This window comes from Dipteris shenzhenensis, chromosome 8 (assembly GCF_047967505.1).
Source record: "Dipteris shenzhenensis isolate YYH24624 ecotype China chromosome 8, Dip_SZ_1.0, whole genome shotgun sequence".
Classification (NCBI taxonomy): domain Eukaryota; kingdom Viridiplantae; phylum Streptophyta; class Polypodiopsida; order Gleicheniales; family Dipteridaceae; genus Dipteris; species Dipteris shenzhenensis.
The window spans coordinates 1893746-1910305 of NC_141603.1; the positions used below are offsets into that span (position 1 = coordinate 1893746).

Consider the following 16560-nt stretch of genomic DNA (forward strand, 5'->3'; position numbering starts at 1 on the left):
GGAGGGGTTTCAAAGAATTGATGGTCACTACATTTGTATCTCCACTTGTATTGGATCAATACTTGGCTGAATTTTATGCCTTGTCACAGACCGGTACGGTCCAAGAGTACTTGTAGCGCTTTTGGAGGCTTTCCTTGTTTGTGCAAGACGTATTTGAAAAGGGCAAGCTGCTGCGTTTCATCCATGGGTTAAGTTCTTCTCTCACTGCAGATGTGAAGGCACATAACCCTCAAACAATTGAGAGGGCAGCTGAGCTTGCAGAAGTATTCAAGCCTAAATATGTTGGCAAGCACAGAAATGCCATGGGCAGCTCGCATGCTACGGGGTATGACGCTGAGTCGAAGCCTAAGTTTGCTGAGTGGACTGACAAGAAATCTGCAGCAGCACCATTTCCTTGCTTTCCTACTGTCTCGGGTTGTAAGATGCCATATGCCAGGCCTTACAGGTATCCTGATGCCAAGCCTGGAGGCAAGCCTACTGCTGGAAATGAGCAGGCTGAGATAAAACAGCATACACGGCAATAATGGACAGCAGAAAGAAGGCCAACTTATGTTTTAAATGTGGCGAGAAATGGACTCTTGAGCACAGGAATGTGTGCAAGATGCGCAACAGTGGTATTGCCAAGCTCAACATGATCATTGACCTCTCAGATGATGAGGAATTGTTTGATGCCCCAGGTTCTTTGGATACATCTCAAGATGAGATGGCAAAAACACATGATGCAGATGAGGCTCCTGACACTAGAGCCACGTAGGGCACCGACTTTCCTTTTGATCCTGGTGGTGCTACTGCGCATGACACTCATGCTTCGCATTCGTATGAGATTCTGCCCACTAGTGGCATGAGAGGCCGTAGGCCCACACTCTTTTCTGTGGAGCATCACGATGCGATGCCTTTTTATGCACGTGAAGATGCAGGTGGTAATGCTCCTGTGAACGAGGAGGAGGTTTATTGGGATGCCGAGCCAACACTTTATACTATTTCCATGCATGCCCTGATGGGTGCCAAAAGTGCTGATACTATAGATTAACAGGGATGATTAATGGCAGGATTGTGCATGTGTTGGTGGAAAGCGGTAGCACCCAGAGTTTTGTTAACAGCAAGATCTTACAGAGGGTGGAATTGATTGCTATTGAGATAGACCATGGGCTGAGAGTAGAAGTGGCCACTGGACAGCATATGATCAGTAGATCTTGTTGCCAAGATGCAAGGATTAAGTACTCTGATGACTATACATTTGCAGGTGATCTCTTGGCACTTGACATGGGCCCGATAGATGTTGTCCTGGGCTGTGATTGGTTGCAATCACTAGGCAAAATCAGCATGGATTTCAATGCCTTAACACTCAGCTTTGTCCACAAGGATGGATCGGTTACATTGCATGGTATTGCAGCTCCTAAATTGCAGGTCATTTCAGCAAGGCAGTTGGCTAGAGAGCTCAAGATGGGCAGCGCCATATATGCATTAAATGTTTCAGTAACTAAGGAGGGTGGCACTCCCCGTGTTGATGATTGTGATATGCAGAGATTGCTCTCAGAGTTTGCAGATGTTTGCTGATTTGCCATCATAGTTGCCTCCGAGAAGAGATGTAGATCATGCCATAGTCCTGGAACCTAGCAGTAAGCCAATCAATAAGGCCCCATACCGACTCTCTAAGGTAGAATGGGAGGAAGTGGCAACTCAAGTGAGGGACTTACTTCAAAAGAGTTTCATCACTCATAGCACTTCTCCTTTTGCATCCCTGGTGCTCCTGGTGAAGAAGAAGGTCGGTTCTTACCGTATGTGCATTGACAACAAAGACTTGAATAAGGTCACCATCAAGAACATGTTTCCAATCCCTAGGATAGATGACCTATTGGATGCACTCAAGGGTGCTCAGTTTTTCACTAAGATTCATTTGAGGTCCGGCTATCACCAGATTAGAATGAAAGTTGGGGATGAGCACAAGACAGCCTTTCGCACAAACAGGGGACTATATGAGTTCAAGGTGATGCCTTTTGGATTGACCAATGCACCAGCTACCTTCCAGGCACTCATGAACAAGATTTTGCAGCCTCTCCATTTCAAATATGTGCTGGTATTTTTTGATGACATCCTCATTTACAGCAAGGATAAGCAGAAGCACATCAGACATGTCAAGCAAGTGCTAGAAATTTTGAGGTTGCATAAGCTTTATGCTAAAGCTAGCAAATGCACTTTTATGGCACAAGAGGTTGAGTATCTTGGTCACATTGTGAGCAAGGATGGCATTCGTGTGGATTCTGCTAAGGTGAAATGCATTGAGGATTGGCCGCAGCCATGCAACCCTACTCAGTTGAGGGGATTTCTAGGTCTTGCTTCCTTCTACAGGCACTTTATTCGCAAGTTTGCCAAGAGGGCAGCCCCTCTGACAGACCTTTTGAAGAAGGATGCTTTTATGTGGTCTACAGATGCACAACGCAGCTTTGAAGACCTGAAATTCGTCCTCACTCATGCTCCTGTGTTGATATGCCTTGATTTTTCAAGTACTTTCATTTTGGAGGCAGATGCCAGTGGCAAAGGATTAGGGGCTGTGCTAAGGCAGGAACACGGGGTAATTGCTTTTGAAAGCAGGAAATTGGATGCCAAGGAACCGGATTATCATGTGTATGATCAGGAGATGTTGGCTATCCTCCATGCTTTCAAAAAATGGCACTACTTGTACGGGAGCAAAATCAAGGTTAATACAGATCATAGGACACTCAGGTATTTCCTTACGCAGCCCAACTTGTCAATGAAAGCAGAAGAGGTGCCCGACTAAGGTTCAATCTTATGATTTCGACATTGAGTACAGGAAAGGGAAAGAAAACGTGGTTGCAGATGCCTTATCCCATATGTAGGCTTGCAGTTTGTTTGCCATTTCTACCATCTACCAGGAGTGGATTCATGGTATTCAGGAAGAATACATGCAGGATTCTAAGGCAGCTTCCATATTTGTGGAGTTACAGAGGTCATCGAGCTAGGGGCATGCTGAATTTAAGCTGCATAATGGGCTGTTGTGGTGCAAGGACAGAATTTATTTGGTGCCAAATTCAAAGTACTGACTGCTGGTCTTACAGGAAATGCACTCATCTCCTATGGCAGGACATGTGGGTATTACTAAGACATATGAAAGGGTCAGCCATTACCTATTCCAGAAGGCAAATGGACTCACATTGCTATGGATTTCATCATAGGGTTGCCTTCCACAGAGCGGGGAGGGGATAGCATTTTTGTGGTGGTTGACAGAATGACAAAACAGGCCCATTTCATACCCACTAAGACCCGTTATTCAGCATCACAGGTTGCTTGGCAGTTCATCGAGCATGTTTTTAAGCATCATGGTTTCCCTCGGGAGATTGTGAGCGACAGAGATGCAAAATTTATGGGTCACTTTTTGTAGGAGTTATTTACAGCAGTGGGTACTTCTCTTACACCTTGCACTGCTTACCACCCTGAGATGGATGGACAGTCAGAAAGGGTGAACAAATGGCTGGAGGAATATTTTAGGCATTTCGGTCATGACACATAGAAGTCTTGGGATAAGTGGTTGGCAATTGCTGAATTTTGATACAACAATACCAAACACATCTCTATTGGCATGAGCCCGTTTGAGGCTATGTATGGATGCACAGTGGGTATGCCATCTTTAGTTGCAGACATGGATGTCAAGCAAGAAAGGACTTGGAGAGTATGGATGCCCTTCTACAATTGGCTAAAAAGAATATGTAGGATGTCCAAGCCAAGCAGAAGAAGTATGCGGATAAACACAGGAGGTATCTGTCTTTTGAAGAAGGGGATTATGTGCACTTACGCCTCCATAAGAACCGTTATGCCTCACTGAAAGGTAATACCAACACGAAGCTTGCTCACAGGTATTACGGTCCCTACAGGATCATCCGCAAAGTTGGCGAGGTGGCGTATGAGTTGGAGCTACCCAGGACCTCTAGGAATCATAATGTTTTCCATGTGTCCTTGCTGAAGCCACATGTCGGGTTCCAGAGCGCATCATGGGTTTTAGGGATCACGTACTCTGAAACAAAGTCTACACTGAGTATCTTATCAAGTGGCAGGGACTCCCTGAGGATGAGAACTCATGGCAGCCAGAGAGCTTTGTCCAGGACAACCCCTATCTCCTACCGGGCTGATTATTATTTGCTGTTTGCTGCACCTATTTAACAGCCCGCATATAAAATTTTGAGGGCAAAATTCCTTGGGGAGGGATGGCTGGAATGAAGGTGGGAAATAGCAGGGAATTAGGTGGGGAAAAAGAAGGGAAATTGGTGGTAAGATAGGAAGGGGGACTATAGAAGTCAGCCCCTTATGATTTGTATAATACCTTTTGATGTGACATCTAATCCTATCTACTCTCCCTCCTCCTTCCCGCTACCTGCTGCCTACGCTCACACTATCTCTCTCCTCCCTCTCTCTATCTCTCTATCCCCTCATCCTTCTCTCTCTTCCTCTCTCCTTCCCTTCTCCTCTCTTCTCCTCCCTTCCTTCTGGTATTCTCTCCCCATCTCCAAGTCTGCCCCTTCCCCCTTCTCTACAGATTTCATCAGGCACAACCTGAAATGATGATCGTATGGCTGTCTTGTTCTGTGTTTCAAGTGCTTAACTGTCATTGAATGGTGCTAGAATAAACAGTCCTGCTAATGCATCTTATGTGGGCATTGCATTTTCAGGTGCTTATCTGGCACTGACTGGTGCTAGAATTAACAATCCCGCTGATGCATTGTATGTGGGCATTGGTACACATTATGTGCGATCCTCTAAACTGCCATTTTTAAAAGAGGCCTTGCTTCAACAAGATCTGTAAGATTTGAAGTTTATACTAGTTCATCAGTCTCTTATTTTGCTTGCTTCCATGTGTCCTTGTATGATGCACATGTTTAGACTTTGCCAAATTTTGTTTTGCAAACCTCTATTATGTTGTTTTTCTCAATGGAAAGTCATGGTTTTTGGCAATTGAAGGTCACGTGATGCAGACCGAGCTGTTCAGTCTGTGTTATTGCAATTTTCTGAAGAACCAGAAACAGAGGCCCCATTAAAGAAACTATTGCCATCAATTGCATTCTGTTTTGGAGGTGGCAAGACAGTGATGGAATCCAAAGAAGCTTTGAGAAAAGAGGAAATGTCTGACGATGCTGCGGGTAAAAGCTCTTTAAAAAAGTAGTAAAATGTGTCTTGTGGCCCGTTCTATTTTACTGCCTCCTTTATCATTTCAGGACACGTCTTTCTTTCTTGAAAGGTTCTCAGATGGATCTGAAGTGGGTGTCTTAATTTGATGTTAAGATTATTTTATAAACCAAAACAGGTACAGTCTTTATGCTTCAAGGGTGTGTATATGTAAGATAATAACAGCTCGTTCACAAGTCCTCCATATCTTATCTTGTGAAGGTGTAATAGGCATCCCTGTGGATTCAAACCTCGACACTACATGTGTGCTTCTCCACCATCATATAAGAGCAATTTTGGGATCAGTTGGCTCACATGTTTGCATACCACAAGGCTTCACAAAATTTTTTCTCTATTGCCTGAGCCAAGCGTCACAAAAAGGAGAGGGGCAGGTGGGGGAGAGGGGAAGGGATACATTTGCGAACATAAAAATGTATGAAAAAGCTAAACACTCTCTTGGGTTTTTGCACGCTTTACTTGTCACCTTGGTGTACCCTTGACAGTTTACATTGACTACCTATGATGTCATATGGGCAATGGCTACCAAGTTTCTTTCTTTCTCACTTTTCTAAAACAAGCAGCAAATTGAGAGGTACAAAAATGTGGATAGGAGAAGAAGTTATCTTAGTTCATTTGAAGCAGAAAACAATTAAATTAGAAAAAAAGGAAGGTAATTGGGTGGGTAGTTTATCGAGATGAAGAATACCTATAAATTATTTCAAAATTAAATCTAAAGGCAGTTAGTCTATAGCTGATGTGACTTTGAATAAGGTTAGATAGGATAAAAGATGCTTTATGCACTCCCCCATTCTGTTGGCTCTTTTCAGTCCCATAAGTCATATTCGACCTCCAGCATATGTTAAAACAAGCATCATCATCATCATCTCTCTCTTACACACGCACGCACGCACATGGGGGAGAGAGAGAGAGAGAGAATCGGGCCTATAAGACAAAGTACACCAAGAAGAAAACTCAATAAGCTGGAGCAAAGGGCATGCTAGGGCTTTTGCTGAGTACTAAAGCTATGCTAAGCTAATGAGCTCAAGAGCTCAAGAAAAATCAAATACAAACTGAAGCAAACTAAGAGCTTGGAGTTCAGCTAGCGTTTCTTACTTCTGAAGAGGTTTTGATCAAATGATTTCTTTTGTTAGTGCCTCCAACCATTTCAGCTTCTCCACACGTGAAACAGCGATCTTTGGACACTCCTTTCTGGAGGCAGTTTGTGGAAGCAATACTATCCCTCATTGGTTCACTCCTTTCAAAGCTTCAAAAGAACTACAAAAGTAAGGTCATCTGCACAGGATGGGCAACCGACATAAGAAAATGATTCAGCAGATGGAAAGTGGAAGCATATTTGACCATGCCGCCTGAAAAGGTCAACATGCAAGAGTTTCAACTGTCTTTACTGAGCACTTTGCGGAATCACTGGTTGACAAGTGAAAAGAGGGTAAAGCTGGAATATTACCAAGACAACATAAATCCCACATGTTGGTCTACATACATGTCCATAGAGACTCATGCTCAGTCTTATATTAGCACACCTATCCCCCTTCTATATCGCAGAAACATCGCCAGGTTCCGTACCAGATCTCATACATTTGCCTTTGAGCAGGGAGCCTGGATACACTAGCCTAGACATGCTAGAGTCTGTACCCTTTGTGACATGCAGACAGTTGAGACGGATGCACATGTAGCTCTACAGTGCCCCCGATATGCACATATCAGGAAGGACTACCAGCAGATACTGGGGGACTCCGCTCAGTTGACATCAGTTCTCTCCACTGCCTCTCCGGTAGCATTGGGATCTTTTGTCACTCGTCTTTTTACCTGTCGTCAGGAACTCATAGACTCCTGACCCCTCTCCTTGAGGAGACTCTTTTTACATTGTATCGAGACGGGTCCCATGGGTCATTTTTGGCCCCCCGGGGACGCTAATAAATTCTACTTCTTCTACTTCTCCTTGATTGAGATCGAGGATGAGATCATTGGACCTGATGCAAAATTTACTCGATGAGTGAACAACAGGAATCCTTCGGAAGACTTGGAAGTATGGCCTACACCATTCACAAATGGATAGGCTGTATTGGAAGCCTTTAATTCAGACTCCAAGGATGATAGTCTCGACTCAAAATGTAAGCCCATGAGTGGGTAAAATTTCCCAGTTGTGGAGGATGTGGCTAATGCCAAAAACATTTGTCAAGCCTTGACAGAACTCAGCCAGCTTAGGGATTTGTCTAATGCTGAGGTTACGTTTCTATGTCGGGCTAGGCATTTCCTGCAGTGTTATAATCAAAGGAAAGTTGAGAAGTGGGAAACTAGGGCTAGGAAAAGGGCCTTCTCTGACAAGGGCTGCTCTTCTAAGGAATTTTTTAAATGTTTGCATTAAAAGAGGCAATGTGACAATATTTTCCTGGTTAAAAGTGCGGATGGTAATGGTTACTGGACTCATTCGCGACCACAACTTGCTTGAGCATGTTGTTTCCTCCTCATTTGCAGTGAGGGCTGCACGGCATGAACTTCTTCAACATGTTTATCCAATACTATCTTCTCTACAAGCCATGGAGATTGAAGCTCCTTTCACGGGAAGAGAGTTGAAGGATGCCATCAAATCATGTGGTAGATGGAAAGCTCTGGGTTGGGATGGTCTTTTGGTGGACTTCTTTCTGCAATATTGGGATGCCATTTCACCTGCACTACTATATATGGTTAATCATGTGCGGGAAACACAACATATGCCAGCCAGTTGGAAGAAGGGTTTAATCCTAAAAAATAGTTATCTGAGAAGTTTGCTGATTGGAGGCCCATCGCACTCATGCCTGTCAATCATGTTGATACTTCGACAACAGCTTACGGTGCATTTTTCTAGAACTAAGTTTGGCAAGCTATGCTGGATCTTCGGTGTTCATTCTGTTAGGTAGAGATTTGATATTTTCTTCCATTGGGTTCGTTTTTGGGCAATATGGACTCTATGGAAACACCATAATCATAGAGCTTTTGGTGACCCTGCCGTGTCTAAGTATAATTTCTTCCTTGCTTCTCTACAGCAATCGTTCTTTGACTACGAGCTCTAGATTATCCTGCTTTTTTGTCCTATAATGGGATCTTTTGATGTTGTAACTACCTGTTCCCCTCTTTTTTGGGGGACAATTTTGCAATTTCTTGTAATATAATGCAAATGGCTGTCACTAAAACAAAAGTGTGTGTGTGTGTTAAATAGTTCCTCTCGATCCCTGTATCATGCTTATGAGGCTAGAGGTCTACAATGCCTTTAATATTTGCTCTATGCAAAGCCCGCCATCAGTAGGCATTGTGCCACAAAAGTATTCCCATGCACAAGCCTTTAGCAAGAATCACATCATCTTTTGATGGCTTGCCTTAATCATTTGTACTGTAAATTGTCCCCACAAGACACATGCTCGCACGCACGCACACATTCATGCATGCATGCTCATTTGGGGGTTTAACTTAATCCTGTGAAATTTCCTTTCTATGTTTCTACCTAAACTTTCTTTCTCCTCTTGGTGAGGACGAGGAGGAGGAAGAGAGGAAGCAAGAGGTGTACGAGCAAGATCAAGATTAGGATCAGGATCAAGAGCAAGAGCAAGAGGAGGTGGAGGTGGAGGTGGCTATGGCCAGTTCTATAGGTAAATTTCAATATACTATAAGAGGATAACACCTTGGGCTAGAATGTATATTCCAAGCTATGAGCATAGCCTTGATCTTCTTTGGGAGCTAATATATTGACCTAGGTGAATAATAACATTATAAAGGCAAGTTGCTAGAATGGATAAAGGCATTACACGAGGTATTGAAATGGCGGAAAGGTCCCTGCAAAACCATAACCAATTGCAATTGCATCATCCATAAGTTTGAGATAAAACACGAGTGATGATCTCTCCTGGGGTCGAGGCATTTGGTAATGCCTTTGTAACCCTTGAATAATAGGCATGTCCTAGAAAGCTAGGAGAGGATTCCCTACATAACAAGAGTGAAAATATAACAACTTAGATGGAAAGGGTGGAAAATCTCCTTCTGAAGTCCACCTAAAGTATCCATTAATGAGGCCCATGATGACAAGCATAGTAAGGGTGCTCTGGTTAAAAGTTTTAAAGTTTGCACTAGGAACATGTTTCTATAAATCAATCAAAGAATGGGAAAGTATGATCCACTCTCACAACGTGAATGCGTTATAGAACTATGCAAGACGAAAATCAATGTGTCCCATGCTTGAAAATGGTAAATGGTAATGTACGAGACTGCATATTGTCTGGTATTTTAATCCGGTTTATTGTTAATAAAAGCAATCCGAGGAGAGTTCTCTGAAGCTCGCTTCCTTTTATTGGGGCTTGAAAGTCCAAAGAGGTACCCTGGTGTTAGAAAATGAATCCCTACGGAGGGTATTCCGCAATGGAAGACTAATAGATGGGCCCAGGAATTACACTCGGAAGTGAAAGTTTCACTATGGAATCAAGCTTCATCAACATGTGTGTGCTTCACAACTATTCATGTGTGTGGAAGCTAGCAAATAGAGAGTGTATCAAGACAAATATCAAGACTGTATATTTCCGTCCATCCACAAACTGGACACAATACAATACCAAAATGCTCTACTACTACATGCCTGGCATCTTTAGATCTCTGAGCCCGCGTGCTCCACTGAGCTTATGTAGACTTTCTGTCCAAAGGATCCCTTCCACCTTGCTGTCCGGAAAGTAAACCTTCGTGGGCTGCCACTCTAGCTTAGTCTACAGCTTCTTCTGGGTTACCTTCCTCCTGAATGTTGGCCCAAGGTACGTCCCTCTGCTGCTGCTGTCTGCTGTCTGAAGGCTGCTCCAAGAAATCATGAAATGAGCCCCAAAGGCCCCCTCCCCCTACTGGCCTGCTTGCTGCCCCCTACCAGCTGATTCAGCAGCCTGCAAACTGACTGGAGGGTTTGGAGGCTTAGAAATGCCCCCTTGGGCTCTCTTTGTAGGTCTTTTGCTGGCCTGCCTGGCCATGTGGCATCCAGCCACTGGCCCAGGCGGTTCCAGCCTTCTTTCATAGCCCCAAGCCTGTCCATAGGGTCCCAAAAAGTTTGCTGTACTGGTTTCCCTGTGTATTTCTGTCCTCTCCATGTATGGACAGCATGTGGATCCTCCTTTGCCAGATCTGCCCTCGATGGTGGATCTCCTTTGCCAAGTCCTTCTACACTCTCTGTGCTGCCCACATGACAGCCCATGTGCTGCCCATGTGGCAGCCCCATGCCTATTTATTACTATTCTATGGTCCACCCCCTGATGCACTCCTCATATGGGGGCTTACAGGTGGGGAGGTGACCAATCCTATTTTAATACCCACTCTCCTGGACCCACATTGGCCAGATCTAATTCTGTTGATGAAGAAGCTCCAGTAGCTCCCGTGTCATAGCCCTCTAGAACACTCTGGTGTCGTCTAAGTCTTTCTTTGTCTTCTCAACCAGTGGCTTGTGCTCCGCTAGTTCCGGTTCTGCTTTCGTACACCAGTCTGGTACACAGGTCCATCCCTAATGGCACCACCACCTTCAGTCTTGAACCGGCCTCTGTAATCAAGCTCTCAAGGTACCATCATCCTCCAACTGTCCCCCTCATGATGGGTGGACAGCCTGAAGTCCTTTAGGCACCAAGCTCTCAGGATCTGTTTCAACCCGTCCTCCGTCTAGCTAGGTCTGCAACAAAACATCACACCTGAGACATCATATCGCAAGCATAAATCTAGATTACCTGGACCGTCGAGCTCCAATTGTGGTTCTGTATTGTTATCCCCCTCACAGTCACCATCTGATCCTAAGTCCTTAGGTCCTGTTGAAGGATCCCCCTCTGCTTTAGTAATGCCAGGCAAGCGCCCAGATGTCTCCAAGCACTTGTCATTGTCCATCACCTTCATAAAGGACCTTGACTCCTCTTTTGACCAATGCTCAATGTCGGACATTCTGACAGCAACACCGCGGTCCATGTACCTAATCTCAGCAGCACTGAGAGATGCCTCTAAGAAAAGTTCCTCTGTCACCAACTGAGGTCCTCTGACTTCAAGCTGGTACCCTTCTTTTGATCAGCCTTCTTGTTTTTGCAATCTTTCACAAAATGTCTTGGCTCATTGTAGTATTAACACTTCTTCTATTTGTTTCTCTTTTTCTTGTTGTCTTGATCTGAAGAGTACGCTCCGTCATTAGATTTGGACTTACCTTTGCCAAGCTTAACCCTACACTTGCCTTTGCTCCTGTCTTGAGCTATTAGGGCCTTGTCATCCTTATTCATACCAGTACTTTCTTGCAGTAATAGCAATGGAACCGACTCCTCGAAAGTCACCGGCGTCGCCCTATGCCCTACAGTCATCGTAGTCACAAAACCACTATAGCTTCGGGGGAGCATTCCCAGCAACAGCCTTGCCATCCTGGTCAAGCTCGTCCTTTGACCAACTACCACCAGCTAGTCTTGCACCACCTTCATCTTGGTGATGTGTTCTTGTAGCGATTCCCCTTCATCCATCCTCATGCCGTACAATTCTATCTTGAGGTCCAAGATTCTCGCCTCGTTGTCAAGCTCATACATATCCCTCAATGTCGCCCAGGCCTAGAAAGAAGTGTTCGCCATTCGAATACAAGGCAGCACCATATCGCTGTGGTACCCACAATGATAGCCAAGGCTTCTGCATCTCGGATCTGCCATGCTCTCACTAATATAGGGTCTTCTGGCGTTAGCACCACTACTGAAATTGATGTGGTTCGAGTAGTCATGATGGCCTGAGGTATCAGCTCTACCCCATGGCAATCCCCCACGACTCCCTCAACACTAAGTGGCTCCAAACCTTCATTTTCTACAACGGGTAATTGGTCCCCTCAAGCTTGCTTGTCTCACCAAAATTTGGGATCTGATATCTATTGGCCATGACAATGAATTGAAAGAGACAAGGAGTTTAGAGTGTCGTACACCTGTCCCTGAGCCTCCCGCCTTGCGTATAATCCTTTAGATGCCTACGTGAACCAGAGCCTCTCATCTGGGTACAATCCTTCAGACACCAAAGCTGATTTCTCCAAGCAATAAATCAAGGTCGTGCTTCAGCAACGTCCTTGCCTTCAAGCTCCACTTCTTGAGAACTTCCATCAAGGTTCTAATACCATGTTGGAAAATGAAGCCCCTATAGAGGGTATCTCATAGCGATAGATGAGCCTAGGAATTACAAGCGGAAGTGTTTCACTATGGAATCAAGCTTCATCAACATGTGTGTACTTCACAACCATTCATGTGTGCTAGCAGATAGACTGCGCATCTAGACAAACATAGAAGCAACACTTACATGTTTTCGTCTGTCCACAAACACAATACAATACCAAGATGTTCTCCTACTACATGCCTGGCACTTCTAGATCTCTGAGCCGCGTGCTCCACTGAGCTTATGTAGACTCTCTATCCAAAGGATCCCTTCCGTCTTGCTGTCCGGAAAGTCAGCCTTGGTGGGCTGTCACTCCAGCTTAGTCTGTAGCTTCTTCTGGGTCACCTTCTCCTCCTGAATGCTGCTGCTCCTGTTTGCTGTCTAAGGGCTGCTCCAAGTGATGATGAAATGAGGCCCAAAGGCCTCCCTTCTATAGGACTGAAACTCCTCCCCCTACTAGCCGACTTGCTGCCCCCGACCAGCCGACTCAGCAGCCTGCAAACTGACTGGAGGGTTTGGGGGCTTATAAATCCCCTCTAGGTTCTCTTTGTAGGTCTTTTGCTGGCCTGCCTGGCCACATGGCATCCAGCCAGTGGCCCAGGCAGTTTCAGCCTTCTTTCTTAGCCCCAAGACTGCCCATAGGGTCCCAAAAAGTTTGCTGTACTGGTTTCCCTGTGTATTCCTGTCCTCTCCATGTTCGGACAGGATCTGGATCCTCCTTTGCCAGATTTACCCTCCATGGTGGATCTTCTCTGCCAGGTACTTCCACACTCTCTTTGCTGTCCACATGACAGCCCATGTGCTGTCCATGTGGCAGCCCCATGCCTATTTATTACTATTCTATGGTCCACCCCCCAATGCACTCCTCATATGGGGGCTCACAGGTGCGGAGGTGACCAGTCCTATTCCAACAACTAGTGAATTGATTATTATGAAATATGTGGTGAAACAGACATATATTTTTGTGAGTGGGTAAGGAACTTTGCAGTGAAAAAATTAGGATCTGGCTATCTGCAGAACCTGATAAACTGAAAAGTCTTCACTCTTTGTATATTTTTATTAGAGATAAATACAGCCTACAGAAAAATGTTTTGTTTATTTTCAAGAGTGCTCTTGTTTAACTAAAGATAGTCTGAACGTATCTGTAACTGTCTTCAGTTGCAGATTGGGCTAGGGGAGCTTTATCAGGATTAACAAAGGGTGCCCCGCATAGTCTTTGTCTTACTCAGAAACACTTCAGTTCTGTTTCAGCTGCACTTTCGCATCCTGAGGATGAGTTGGGGAAGGCAAGTACTGCTTGCTGCACATGGTTTTTTCAACCTTATCCTGTCTTTTGTGAGAGGCTGTAGAGCATTTTTGTATGGAGTGTGCTATGCTTAAGACTGCTGATTGTCTTTTTGTGGTGCTTTTATGCTTGAGACTGCTGATTGCCTTTTTGCTCAGCAGATTGAAGGAGTTATGAAGGCAGAATATCGTTTGGCTCTAAGGATGTGTGTCAGAAAAGATTTTATTGAGGGTGTACGAGCAGTACTTATTGATAAAGACCAGGTGAGGTACTTTAATCTCTAGGGGCATAGTACTGGCAAATTTTTACCCATTTGTATTTTGTAATGGCATTTATAATCTTCTAGCTCTTTGGTAAAGCTTAAAAACTCCTTTGTTGCTCCCTTTCATTGTTTCTATCTTAATCATCAATGGCATTGGTGTTTCATGACGATGACTACGGCATCAGTTGGATGCTGTAATCCCATACATGATGTTTCCCCTTCCAATTCGATTTTTAAATAAAGATGGAAATTGAAGTCCATGTTATAATGCAATATGCACTAAAAAGAAAGAAATTGAAATGTGTATGCTATAATGCAATATCTACCAAGTTATGAGTTAATCAACGGATTTTGTGTTCTGCACTTGCATATGACATTACTATGGCCTGTTTCTAGTTGCCACCTATGCTTTTGCAAGCTAAGAGAAATTTTGTTAATATCAGAGGACCATGGTTTGGTGAGACTCTGGATCTCTCTTTTGTATTTTGGCCGGCTTTGGATGGGAATTTACCTTTTGTGGATTCTATACCTCTTTGTTTCAATGTCTATTTATTGGCTTGCACATGCGCGCGCACACACGCATGCACGCATGCATGGTTGTGAAGTATTGATTGTAGTTAAACACTCCTGCGTGCATTCTTGGGACGCTCTTAAATCTTCCGCTGTGGGATACCCTCTGTATGGGTTCACTTCTAACATGGTATCAGAGCCCTGATGGAAGTAAACGGGAAGTGGAGCTTGAAGGCAAGGACCTTGCTGAAGGACGACCTTGATTGATTGCTCCGAGAGGCTCATGTTTAGACATGTGTACGACACTCGTACTTATCCCTTTTCATTTCATTGTCATGGCCAATAGATATCAGATTCCTAATTTTGGTGACACGGGCAAGCTTGATGGGACTAATTACCCGTGGAAGATGAAGGTCAGGAGCCATGTGGGCGGGGAGAGAGTTGATGCCTCGACTTCTCTAGCCACAGCAACTATAGCAATGGTGACTACACTAGCAGATCCTATGTTGGTGAGAGCCTGGCAAATACGAGATGCGGAGGCATTAGCTATCATTGTGGGCACCACGGGGGATGCTATACTTCCTCACCTATAGACGGTGGACTCTTCCTTCGAGACATAGACCATTTTGAGGGACATGTATGAGCTCAACAACGAAGCGAGGATTTTGGACCTCGAGATGGAGCTCTACGACATGAGCATGGATGAGGCAGATTCAGTACAAGAGCACATCACCCAGATGAAGGTCGTGCGGGGTCAGCTGGGTAGTTGGTCAAAGAACGAGCTCGATCAGGATGGCAAGGCTATTGCTGGGAATGCTTTCCAGGAGCAATAGTAGTTTTGTGACTATGATGATTGCAGGGCAAAGAGCGATGCCAGTAACGTTTGAGGAATTGGTACCATTACTGTTGCAACAAGAAGCTCGGGAAAAGAATATGATGGAACAAATGATAAAGCCCTTATAGCTCAGGAAAGGAGCAAAGGCAAGGGTAAGGGTAAGCTTGGTAAAGGCAAGCCCAAGAAGGACAAAATATGATGAAGGAGCGGACTCTGCTAATGAAGAAAACAAGAAGAAGAGGAAGAAAGAGAAGAAATGCTTCTATTGTGATGAGCCAAGGCATTTTGCAAAGGACTGCAGAAAGAAGGCTGTTGACCAAAAGAGGAAGGGGGCGAACTTGGAGTCAGAGGAGTCAAAAGCCAGTTTGATGGTCACAGAGGAACATTTTTTTGGTGGAATCTCCCGGTGTTGCTGAGATTAGTTATGCAAACTCCGGTGTTACGGTCAAGATGTCTGACATTGAGAAATGGTCAGAAGAGGAGTCAGAAACTTTTGTGAAGGTGATAGATACTGATGAGTGCCTAGAACCATCCGGGTGCCTGGTTGGTGTTGTTGACATAGTCAACAGGACCTGAGGACTCAGAGTCAGATGGATGCTGTGACTTAGAAGGGATACCACAGACTACACATGGATACCTATGGTTCAGGTAATATGGAGTTATGCTTGGGATTTGATTTCTAGAGTGTGTTGTTTAGTTATAGACCTTGCCAGATGGACGGGTTGAAATAGACCCTGAGAGCATGGAAATTTATATTCAAGTAGAGAAGAACTAGTATCCTTTCTTGCTGAAATATCTTGATGTAGGGTTCATATGGGAGATATCGGCCTGAGGAAGAACGAGTGATAAGAAATCACCAAAAGGAATTTTAGGAAAGAATCTCCAATTCTACTTGTATTCTGTAGTTGTAAATATATTGATGGGGAAGATATGCAAAAAGCAGAGGAATCAGTTGCTTCTCACATAGAGAGAACTAATATGCACATCTTTGATTGATTATAATGAAATGTGAGAAAAAGAGGTCACTTCAATTATATATGTAAAATTTTAATTTTGAAATGAAGATATAATTTGGTTTTGTAAATGATGTGTATTATGAATTTTGTTGAATAGTAATGGTGAATACTTAAGTTTCTTGTATGGGAGGATGAGAAGGGAGAATTTTATACATAGTGTGGTATATAAAATGATATTTTAAATTTTTAAATATAGACCTTAGGCTGTTCACCCATCATGAAGGGGATTGTTGGAGGATAGTGGTACCTAGAGTGCTTGAGCTCAAAGGCGGGTACATGACTGAAGAAGGTGGTGCCATCACATGCTACC

General features: G+C 44.2%; 1 protein-coding gene across 3 annotated transcripts in view; it reads left to right on the plus strand.

Annotated features, from left to right (window-relative positions):
• The window catches only part of LOC147898944 (3-hydroxyisobutyryl-CoA hydrolase-like protein 3, mitochondrial), a 61085-nt gene that overhangs the window by 23269 nt on the left and 21256 nt on the right, over nt 1-16560 (plus strand). For all 3 annotated transcript variants that reach the window (XM_087377988.1, XM_087377987.1, XM_087377989.1), the window contains 4 exons: nt 4683-4812; nt 4972-5150; nt 13501-13628; nt 13789-13890. In XM_087377988.1, coding sequence (XP_087234114.1) covers nt 4683-4812; nt 4972-5150; nt 13501-13628; nt 13789-13890 — 539 coding nt within the window. The remainder of the gene's footprint in view (nt 1-4682; nt 4813-4971; nt 5151-13500; nt 13629-13788; nt 13891-16560) is intronic.